Source organism: Syngnathus floridae, chromosome 3 (genome assembly GCF_059516105.1).
Source record: "Syngnathus floridae isolate MCC-2025c chromosome 3, RoL_Sflo_1.0, whole genome shotgun sequence".
Classification (NCBI taxonomy): Eukaryota; Metazoa; Chordata; class Actinopteri; order Syngnathiformes; family Syngnathidae; genus Syngnathus; species Syngnathus floridae.
In genome coordinates this window covers 15,228,249-15,239,125 of record NC_142415.1, presented here as the reverse complement: position 1 = coordinate 15,239,125, position 10,877 = coordinate 15,228,249, and the positions used below count along the sequence as shown (strand labels likewise).

Here is a 10,877-nt window from a genome sequence, read left to right as displayed (position 1 = left end):
AATTAATAAAAAATGTGTTTTAAATGTGAATAAACCTGTTAAAATATGATAAATATGAATATGACTTCCACTTCAAACGTTGTCAAATAACTACTCGGTCACAAATATTCATTTAGAACTGACGCGCAATTGTGACATATCGGTATCTTTATCACGATACCAGTTTCTTCGATATTAAGGCTTGCAGTATCATACGTCAGATTCTCTCGCTTCTTCCGGGTAGATAAGCACTGTCAGGTGTGTGTCACTGGTCGCCGTGCTCTCACTCTATTTGCCCGCTGTCATCATGGCGAGTGTTCAGACATCCTCCAACAGACCTTATCATCTGGTGATTTTTGGAGCCTCCGGGTTCACGGGACAGTTTGTGGTGGAAGAGGTTGCCCGGACGGCGTCCGAGGGTCCAAAAGGGAACCTCAAGTGGGCTGTGGCTGGTAGGAGCAGGCAGAAGTTGGAGCAAGTTCTGGAGCAGGCAGCCTCTGTCCTCGGTTTGTATCGGGCTTTATTTCTTTTTTCCCTAACTGCCGATTTGCTTTAAGACGTGAAGCTGTTGAGAATTGACTTTTTGCCGTACCAAATTCAGCATTGAAATATTAAATTGGCATTGTTAGACTTATCTGAGTTCACCTTTATCCAAGACTGATAACAAAAATAGTGACTCTGCTGAATTCCAAAGTACAACCAAACTAACTCCACAAATCACTCTTATTGTTCACAAATCGACGTCAGATTGCAAACATTTTTAATTTTGGAACATCCGTAGCTCTAGCATTCATTACCTGCATCATCTGGAATGCAGTGCAAAATGCAGCCAAGTTGATTTTCCAGGTTGACAATGGTCTCCATGCAACAATCTAAAAATGGAAAGTAAAGCCTAAAACCAAATTAGAACCTCGGCACATTTCTGTGTTCATGACAGTCACCAGAGGATTAAATTGGCATGATTTGACTTTCATCCACCCCTCTCTTTGTCTTTGTCTTTTGGGAGTGCACAACAGCTGATGGAACATACCATCTCACTGATCAAGCCCACTTTGGAACACACGCACACCATTTTGTTTTGTAACTGAAATTCTTCTTACCACTTGGCAATTTTGCAAGGCTCAAAAGCTCCCAAAGAGCCATAATTAATTTAATTAGCACTTAACTGTAGTCCCAAATCTGAAAATAAACTAATATTCTTTGAAGAAAAACCAAAATATCAAATAACTCGTGTGCGGCAATTGCATTTCAATTAGATCAAATTATTAGATTTTTTTTCCCCCACCTCCTCAAAAAAGTAATTGGCCAAATGCACTTTCTAATCATTAGCTATACTTGCTTTTTTTTTTTTTTTTTTTTTTAAGCTAGCAAATACGATTACTGCCTTATTAAGGTTTGAGCCACACTGCATGGGTAAAAACTGGCCCAGTTTGCCAAGATGTCAGATTTTATTTTTGGGGATGCAAACAATTATGCTCTTATTGAATCTGTAACTATATCTTCTGTAGGTGCACTTGTTTGATATTCAAACTAATTAAAGAAGCACCTTAGTGGGACAAATTCGAATGTCCTCTTGTGAATCTTCCCCTTTGAATATGGGAGAATGGGTTCCCCTGTTCTTCTGAAAGTTGTGAACAAAGGATGAATCCACTGAAGCGCCTCTCGTGTTGCAGAAAAGCCCGAGCTGAGGACCCAAGTGGACATCATTGTTGCAGATGTGGAAGAACCCGACTCTCTTACGGCCATGTGCAAGCAGGCCGTCATTGTTCTCAACTGTGTGGGGCCTGTAAGTGCACCGCATGTATTTTTTCATTTTTATTTTTCCAGCAAGTGCTAGCTTTGTCTGGTGACACACACCTTTGTAGGCAACATTTCCATCATATCCCCCTGCTCTCTCTCCTCCTCTGGCCATCTCTCACACTACAGCATTCATGTACACAATGACGGCCACAGTCTGGCGGTGCACAAACACGCCTTGTGTCCAGCAATGCCGCTTTGCATCTGGTAACCCATTCTGATTCTTGTTTCAAACAAAAGTTTGCCTTCCACGGTTACCCACAACTGTTACCCGCTACCTCTCTATCAGTTTCCTTGGAATTTCACCCGAAAGCCGATTACATGTTTTATTTTGAATTCAGTTAAGGGCTATGTAATATGGGGATGAATGGATTTGTTTTTGTCTTAATAGTACAGGTTCTTTGGTGAGCCAGTGGTTAAGGCCTGTGTGGAGAATGGAGCACACCACCTTGACATTTCCGGAGAACCTCAGGTATTCATGTGAGATCACAAAGTCGTGCCCAATTTCGACTTATGAGTCAAGTCTACTATTTGCAGCAAAAACTCCCTTCTTTGAACAAATCAACATTTCAAATTGTGAAATGTGTTTTCAAATCAAATGTAATACTGCAAATCATAAGACCGTTAGTTATCTTTTAAAAGGTCATCAGTTTCTGCAAAGGAATGTAAGCGCTCTTGAACCATTTCACGTGATCTGATCTTGTTGAGAGACTTTCTGTTCTAAAATATCACATTGAAGCAACGTATTTTATCACATTGTATCCATGATGCTCGTTGGTATTTTTTTTTGTCCGTTTATTTTGCTTATGCAGGATACGCCTGATTTTGCTCTATTCCACACATTTGTGTGCAGTTTCTCGAAGGCATGCAGCTGAACTATCATAACATGGCAGCCGAAAAGGGCGTGTACATCGTCGGAAGCTGTGGATTTGACTCCATCCCTGCTGACATGGGGGTCCTGTACACTAGGGAGCAGTTCAAGGGTACAGAGACATTCTTGCATAATTGCGAACGACTGTTAGCACAGTAGCCCCCCCTAATCCTAACCACCCCCACCTCCCTGTAGATAAACTATTTTGCCACAATGTTCTCAGGTACTCTAACTGCATTGGAGAGCTTCCTGACTGTCAATACTGGCCCTGAAGTATGTGAAAACATTTGATACAATTCTATGCCAAAGAGTTGTTCCATGTGACTGTTGAATATGTTTATCTACTCTTGACAGGGAGGAGTCATCCACGATGGCACGTGGCAGTCTGCCATCTACGGCTTTGCAGACAGCGACAAGCTTCAGAGTCTTCGCCGGAAGTTTAACTACAAACCGTTGCCTTCTTTAGGCACCAAGCTGCAACGCAGGTATTGTATGTTTCTAAGGGCTGGGCAGGACCGGACCCAGCTGCAAATGTCAAAAAAATAAAGTGTGATTTGTCTGAGGAATGCAACTTTTTATTTATTTATTTTTTTAACGTTCACAGCTTTTCACCTATTGCTGATGAGTCTGGAATGCATAACTTGGCTCACTGGAGTGTACCTTTCTACCTGTGTCTTTCATAGGGGTGCATTGTTCTACAGTAATGAGATCCAGCAGTACACGGTGCCCTTCATGGGTTCTGATCCGTCAGTCGTCAAGCGAACGCAGCGGTTCCTGGTGGAGGAATATCAGGACACCCCGGTTAGTTTGTAAAAAGAAAATAATAAAAGTTGAACCAAATTTAATCTCTTCCTATTGGAGACAAGGGGGATTTGCTTTAGTCAGCACAAATGACATTTTTATATTTTTACCTGTCATACAAGTGTAAAAAGACTTAGTAATTAAAAATAGACAGATCAGCCAGAACAGAGAAAAAGCTAACAAAAAAGCTATATATTGAATATTTTCCCTTCTCCAGGTCCAGTATGGAGCCTATGCAGGCGTTGGTGGCATTGGCAGTGTCATCAAATTGATGTTTGCTGGCATGATGTTCTGGTTGTTGGTCAAGTTCACTTTTGGACGGAACCTCCTAGTCAAGGTAAGGTGACAAATGTGCAAATCTCTTACTGAATATATGGATTTGTATGCTAAAGTCTTCGCTGTTTCGTCACAGCATCCAGAGTTCTTTTCCTTCGGACTCTTTTCCAAGGCTGGACCAACTCGGAAGCAGGTGAATGTGTACATTGAAAAAAAAAACGAGATGAAGACTTCTGGAACTCTTAAGTTTCTTGTATAATCTTTAACAAATACTAGATGTTTAGCATGAATGTATTGATTTAAAAAGTTAAATAGAACTGATCTTTTCTCAGGCCGTGATTATTTTACGAACCTTTAGAGAGAGCCCATGTACCACACTGAGTATCACCTAACTAACCGATCAACTGTGTATGCATTTCAGATGGAATCATCCTCGTTTCGCTTTGCTTTCTATGGAGAAGGTTACACAGAAGGGCTGGACCCCACCCAGGGAAAACCTAATGGCAAGATTTGCACGCTGGTTCAAGGACCAGGTAAACGATTGCAATTCTTTGAACTCTTCAATTAAGAGTTGTTGTTTTTTTTTTTTTTTAACAATTTATGAAGCTCTCAGCTGTTTACCTTTTAGACCCATTAACATTGTTTCTCCCTTTTTAGAATGTGGCTACGTGGCCACGCCCATTGCTTTAGTGCAGGCAGCTCTGACAATCCTCAACGAACCTAAAGCCTTGCCCAAGAGGTGAGTCATCAAACCCTAAAAAATGCAGACTTACAAGTTTACAAGTGAACACCCCATATATATATATACCATACTAGTTAAATGGTATCAAAACAATATCGGCACAAACGGTGTGCTGCAATGCAGTTACTTCATATTTATAGCTTTAAATTTTTATAAAACCCACTTTTGTTTCCCCCCCCCCTATATAGTGGAGGAGTGTATACTCCAGGAGCTGTGTTTGCGAAAACCACCCTGATCAAGCGTCTCGACAAACATGGCATCCAGTTCTCTGTCATCTAGTAAGGCTCCTGTACAATTATGTGCTCCAGGATTTACTTGAAGCATTTGGAAGCAGCTGCAGAATAACATCTTGATGTTTCCAATCTAGAAAAGCTCATTCAACATTGACAGATTGCGTTCCAAGAACACTTTTGTAATCATTCTTTTTGCACCCTTTTTTGTCCTGCAGAATGCAGCATTACTCATAACTCACTGCCTGCAAAGTCATTTAGCACCAAGTACTACCATCTTGAGTACAAAGATACAATTCAGATTTTGTTCTCATACAATCAAAATGTTTTTGCAATGCACAACAGCTTTTGCAGCACTAAGGCAGTTTAATTTGTGCTGTAGAGCATAGCAGCTTTGTGTTTATTTGCTTACTTGTGTTAAAGGCATCCTCAACTTGTATTTGTGGATAATGCTTGGAATTCCACCATAGTCATCTTGTCCCAAATATGTACTTGTTAGATTGAGCATTAAGATTGTGCCCAAAATGAAATATTCCAATAATAATCTGCATAAATTGCTTTTGTGGTCTGGAATGATCTCAACTAGCATGTTGCTCTTACTCCAGGCTTGTTTTGCATTCAAGTGTGAGTGAGGTGTGCAGATAACAGGTTTTGCGGATTTGCCTTTTTTTGTGATGAATTTTGCTGTTTTGGGTCTCGAATAAAGTCAGCTCTTCAAACAGATGTCTTATGGCTTTCATAATGCTAATGCCTTTTGGAAGAAATCCACCAGTAGTTGTTCCCAACAAACATTTAGCTCCATTTAATTGAAGATACCGTTTGAAGAAATATACACTAAAAGCATCTTGGTGAATAAAATGCAATTTTATTTAGAAAAATAGTCTTTCCAGTATAGAAACTGTATTGCTTAAAAAAAACGCATGAACACACTTTCTCTTGGCAGTGAAAAGCCTTGAATTTTTTTTTTTTTTTATCATTTTTTGAAAAGATATGCTTTTATCTGATTGTGGTTCATTCCATTTCTTGATTGAGCAGCTGATGAGAGTAGATAACATCCTCATAGTGGTATTTTTCAGCTATGCTCATGATGGCGTTGTGGCATCGAATTCGGCTCAGAATTTGCAGCACTTCAACCACTGCAAGCCTGAAGACGGGGAACAAGTATGGATTACATAAATCCAGAATAATAAGCGTGGTTGTCAAACTTTCACTACCTTGTGTCTGGTGCTTTGGGAGGTTGTTGTTTACAAATGTTGTGAGCCTTCTGAATGAGGTGATCTTTGAAAGACTGTAGCTGAGGCAAACATTCATTTTCTCCTCCAAACCAACTAGTTGGCAGGCTGTCTGCAATCTGAACAGAGACAGGATAGTGCAAGTTTAGAACAGAAAATGTAGAAAATGTGTGCTCTTCCTGTTTAGAAAGCAACAGTATTTACCCTTTTACATGCATGAAGGTCAGTGTTGGAAAGCATCTGGCTGCCAAGGGTGATCATCAGGTACCGGCACAGCAGTTTGTCTAACATCAGCTCCTTCAGCACCGAATCGGGCAGCAGTTGGTTCCATTTTCCCATGTTTCCTAGTAGCTAGCACAAGCATAACAAAACAAATGCATGTGTTAACAAGGTAATGAAAAAAAATATGGGAAAATATTCACTGGTGTCAGGCAGAATCTTCATATTGCCAAAATGATGTGGAAAAAAAAAGTTAGCCATTTCCAGCACTTTGGGGAATGTGTGGAAAAAAGAAAAGACATTTGTGGACTGACCAACAGTAAAGATTTATGATTTTTATTTTATTTTACCAAATTGTGACTTGGCATTTCGGCCTGATGCCAGTGCTATGCTAAAGTAGCACTCTCTTACCTTGATAGCCATCCAGAACTGTTGGTTCCTGAAGTGACTGTGAGGAGATAACCTATCTTCTAGAAGCCTAATAAACCAGCAAGGAACATTTTAAAAACATGTTAGAATAAAAATAAAAAAAGTAAAGGAAAGAAACTGACTTTTTGGGGTACAACGGGATAAAGACATCTTCATCCACACAGACCCTCAGTCGGTCAATCACAGCCTTGGTGAGCGCCTGGGGACATGAACGCACATTAATGTAGTTCAATTCAGCATTTGGGTGTAATTTCAGGATCAACAAACTGTTGAATGCACATTTAGGTTCATCCTAGAGTTTGTCCCACAAGCTGAATATCTCAAATTTTGTGTATGTTTTAAAACAAGCTTACCGTGACCGGCTTGCTCTTCTCTCCTTCAAAAATTGAATAGTCCTCCTTCAGCCGGTGACACAGCTCAGTGAGATGGGTTGACTGACGGAGGGACATGGGGTCCCAAACCAGGTCCACAAAGGCTGAACACAGAAGAGGATGCAGTTTGGTTTTGTTATTTATGCAACAATGGATGGGTGGGGGAATGTGTGCTACCTGTTATTTTGGGTATGACTGTCCTTTCGATGACATTAGAAAGCATCTCTCTATCTAAGTGCTCTAACTCTTCATGACCGTGGCCATGACAAAAGGTCTCCACTGCGGTGAACCATGGGAGCTTTTCAAAGTCTGTGCTGGTATCCTGAAACACAAACACACTAAATCATCTCAAATCTTCTGCATGTGTCATGAAGTGTTCTGAGCATGTAAGCACCTTTAGAGGGTTCCATCCAAGCAGCTGATGCCTTATGATGGGGTTAAGCAACTTGGGCAGACACAGAGAGATGTAGGCACTGTGGTAAGAGTCCGAGTAGAAGCTTCTCCATTCTTCAAAGCGAGATAAAATCTTTTTAACGTCATGAAAGTCGTCGTGAACGTCAGAAAAGATTTCCTGGGACTTCAGCAGGATGGCAGCTAGAATGAGAGCAGATAGGGAAATGTGTTTGTGTCAGCATTTCAAGTGTATACGTTTTTTTTTCTTCTCTTTACCCATCTCCTTTTCCAGATGTTCTTCCTCTTCACACGAAAGCAGTGTATCTTCAGGCATATCGCCGTCTTCCACAGGTTTATCACAGGTGCCTTCCACTCTGCATTATGAGAAGCACAGCACAGAGCCGTGTGAGACGTCAGATGATGTGGCTGGTGAGTGTTTATCCCCGCATTAAAGCAAAAGGTTTGTAAACAACTGTATAATTTAAGTGATTTGTATTCAGAATCGAATCTAACTCACCTCTGAGTATCAGCGCCATTGGTGGAGTTTTCTGTGGCTGAGATGAAATAGAAAATAGCGAAAAGTGGATTATGCTAAGTGATATTTTCATTATGGCTCATTAGCAGGCCAATAATTAGAAATCAATTGAGAGGGATGGATTGATGTAGCCAACTCACAGCTTAGCTGCTGTAGGTGCTGGGCATGCTCCTGGATCTTCTGTCGTCTCTTGGCGCACAGCGCCTCCATTTGGCTCGACAGTAGCGTGTGCAGCTCTAGTTCCAATGAGTTGATTTCAACAATCTGCACTCAAAAAGAGCCTTGAGTAAGAAACCCAACTGAAATTTGACATTTTAAGTACATCTCCTTAGCATCTATAAATCCGATGGCCATCATGTGCTTTGGGTGAGCAAATCAAATGGCATCTTACCTTCTCACGCAGACACTCCACCAAATTATGGGAAAAGAGGGTCATATCTCGGTAAAACTTGAGTTGTTTTTCTGAGGAGCTTTCCTCCAGAGATTCCACAGAGGTTTTAGCGCACTCTGCATCTCCCTCCATCCGACTCAGCTGGGCTCGCCGCGCACTGTGCACCTCCTTCAGGGAGTCCAGTCTGCAAACAAACCCAATCACCTGAAGGACTTGAACCACTTGGCAAAGTTGGAATTAAAAGACTAACTGCAAACCTACGTTCCAGCTATCCTCCTCTTAACCATTGAGACAGTGACGGAGGGGAGTATCTTTGGGATCTTGAGACCTGCTGATTTCTTCTTTTGTCTCGGATGTTCATCGTAGTTGAAGCTACTGCAGCTGTAGTTGCTGGACTCACTGCCTGTTGGGCTCTGAGTGTGAAACGAAGCAAGAGAACCAAACTATGAAGTCAACTTCACTGGAGAAAAACAATTGGAATGGAATTTATATCCCAATAACCGTTCCACTAATCTTCATACCTGTCCGCCAGGCTGTCTCTTGACTCCCTTCCCAATTTGGGTCTCCTCCCAAAGCTCTTGCTCCTCTTCGTCACTCCCTGACAGACTGCCAACACTTCCCTCTGATACACAAAACTAAATTACTTGAAGCACAATAGTCTCCTAACGTAAAACCATCTACACAGTAAATAATTTGATCCCTCTATCAGTGATTTTCATTAGGTGCGTCGGGACAAAAACGTGGGCGTTCTGAAAAACACTTTCAAACATGTAGCCGAAAACACGTACTTATGTACTTTTATTTCTTCCATACCAAGTTTCTCCGCGATCCTCTCCTTGACGGTTTTGAGTCGCGGCGCAAACTCAATTCTTTTCTCATGATCATCAGGTTCATCATCATCATCATCATCATCAGCGACCCTGTCTTCATCCTCCTCCTCCTCCATTTCCTCTTTATGGTAGCGCTCTGGGGTGCTAGCGGAGGAGTTTCGGCCATTTTTGTCAAGAGGGATGAACTCTTTCTGGGCTCTCGTGTCCCTCCTTTGCCTCTTAGCTGCTTCGATGGCCCTTGCACTGGGGATCACAACTGTACACAAAATAAACATGGCACATTTAGTCTAAGTATTGCGGCACCACCGTATGTCAGGTAATGTAGAATACGAAAACAACTTACATGGTTTAACAGCCGAGTAGCTGCATTTTGAGGTCGATGAAGAGGAACTGGCAGCTCCATCATCATCATCATGATCATCATCATCCACCTCATCATTCACCACTTCCTCATCATTGTCATCACTTTGGTGAGAACTATATGGTGATGCTTGGCTTTCATTATCTTGCCTAACAGAAGCAGATGTGACGATCCCTTCTGGTTCTTAAAAAAAGAAGGTAAGGAATGTCTTAATTACTTCACACATCTTTGATACATCAAGAGCATTGATTCCGTACAGTAACATGACATAAGCGTGCAGTGATAAATCCTCATGTGTCCATTGTCACTGAATATAGATTTCTACAAAGTACTCCTTTGTCCTGTGAATATCACTGTGCTGACAAAAACCCATCATCTGCTCTAGTCGAATTCAAGTCTATTTTCATCACATTAGCATCGACTTTTAATGGTGCAAGCCCTTACTAAGTTTGAATTGAAACGTTACCTACCAACTTCGTGGTTGATCCTGACAGGTGGAACTTCCTTTTTCCTTACTTGGAACAAAACGGCTTTATCAGCAGACTTCTTTAGTTTAAACTCAGGTTCCAGCGCTGAAAACAAAAATGAGGTGTAATATTCAGTGACTACGAACATTGAAAGATTTTTTATGAAAAGATAACTCTGCTCTGTTAGCTAACTTGTCACTGTGGCGTTCTCCCCATTTAGACATATTTACGTTCTTTGTCGTCAGAGAAACTGAGGACGGTGCTTGTTTTCTTCTTGATGCCATCATTTACGTCGTTGTCATTTTCTTTATTGTCTGCCGTGAGCGTGGATATCTCCACGTCCTCTCCATCACCCTCATCCACCTTTGATGAATTCGGCTCTCGCTTCGAGCTGCATGATATTCCACGGGAGTGACCAACTCTGGACGGCTTAATTGCCACAACCGCTACGGCCTTCTCTGACCCGGCTCCATCCGCAATGTCCCCCTGACTTTCTTCTTCATCACTCGAGTCTCCTTTTCTCTGTCGAAAATTTCTCCTGGGCTTTTTGTTGAACATTTTTAATTCCTAAATTGACAGATGAACGTCTTGTTTTCGAAGTAGGGGCAAACTAGTTTACGTCATGTCAAAACGTATTTACAAGTGTCGTAAACAAGACGTAAACGTATCTCGGTGCACTGTGGGTTACGTAGTCTTAGTCGAACGACCTTGAGCGGGTTGGCACGTTGCCGCTTGCAAATGCATCTGCTAAATAGTTGCATGTGTCGGATCAGCACCGTTAACTAGGTAGATGAGTACATCAACCTTATTTGTCCAAATGTATCCATTACCTTTTTTAAACAACCTTTTTTTTCTGCCCTAATTAAATTGCGCAACTTTGCCACATTCAAAATGGCAGCGACGTTTACGTACAACGCGGCTGTTATGGGGTTATGTACCTTAGACATTGATGG

At 41.5% G+C, this 10,877-nt stretch overlaps 2 protein-coding genes across 3 annotated transcripts; one reads left to right on the top strand and one right to left on the bottom strand.

Annotated features, from left to right (window-relative positions):
* The first annotated feature begins 200 nt into the window (after positions 1-200).
* LOC148400761 (saccharopine dehydrogenase-like oxidoreductase) lies at positions 201-5,419 on the top strand. Of its 2 annotated transcripts, XM_088372233.1 has the most exons (13): positions 201-485; positions 1,653-1,765; positions 2,168-2,248; positions 2,630-2,759; positions 2,871-2,920; positions 3,002-3,132; positions 3,331-3,448; positions 3,666-3,785; positions 3,861-3,917; positions 4,146-4,257; positions 4,382-4,463; positions 4,655-4,744; positions 4,915-5,419. In XM_088372233.1, coding segments are annotated over exons 1-13 (1,284 nt in total). In that variant the 5' UTR covers positions 201-286; the 3' UTR covers positions 4,916-5,419. The 2 variants fall into 2 exon arrangements, with proteins under 2 accessions (XP_088228359.1, XP_088228358.1); XM_088372232.1 differs by having other exon boundaries at positions 202-485; positions 4,655-5,419.
* A 122-nt stretch (positions 5,420-5,541) lies between these two features.
* Positions 5,542-10,570, bottom strand: gcfc2 (GC-rich sequence DNA-binding factor 2). The gene is made up of 18 exons (XM_088372221.1): positions 10,155-10,570; positions 9,928-10,029; positions 9,440-9,640; positions 9,080-9,352; positions 8,788-8,888; positions 8,528-8,679; positions 8,267-8,450; positions 8,016-8,139; positions 7,858-7,894; positions 7,617-7,714; positions 7,342-7,541; positions 7,125-7,269; positions 6,930-7,051; positions 6,699-6,775; positions 6,559-6,625; positions 6,133-6,279; positions 5,911-6,047; positions 5,542-5,840 (listed from the first exon to the last, which is right to left on the bottom strand). The coding sequence occupies exons 1-18, from the start codon at positions 10,480-10,482 to the stop codon at positions 5,708-5,710; spliced, it is 2,628 nt and encodes an 875-aa protein (XP_088228347.1). The 5' UTR covers positions 10,483-10,570; the 3' UTR covers positions 5,542-5,707.
* Positions 10,571-10,877: the final 307 nt, after the last annotated feature.

Excerpts from the sequence above, each read along its gene's own strand:
- LOC148400761 (XM_088372233.1), top strand. The coding sequence starts at position 287 with ATGGCGAGTGTTCAGACATCCTCCAACAGACCTTATCATCTGGTGATT. Across the intron at positions 3,918-4,145 it reads CTGGACCAACTCGGAAGCAG|ATGGAATCATCCTCGTTTCG; the intron begins GTGAATGTGTAC and ends TATGCATTTCAG. Across the intron at positions 4,464-4,654 it reads CCTAAAGCCTTGCCCAAGAG|TGGAGGAGTGTATACTCCAG; the intron begins GTGAGTCATCAA and ends CCCCCTATATAG.
- gcfc2 (XM_088372221.1), bottom strand. The coding sequence starts at position 10,482 with ATGTTCAACAAAAAGCCCAGGAGAAATTTTCGACAGAGAAAAGGAGAC. Across the intron at positions 10,030-10,154 it reads TTTCTCTGACGACAAAGAAC|CGCTGGAACCTGAGTTTAAA; the intron begins GTAAATATGTCT and ends TTTTGTTTTCAG. Across the intron at positions 9,641-9,927 it reads CAGGATCAACCACGAAGTTG|AACCAGAAGGGATCGTCACA; the intron begins GTAGGTAACGTT and ends TCTTTTTTTAAG.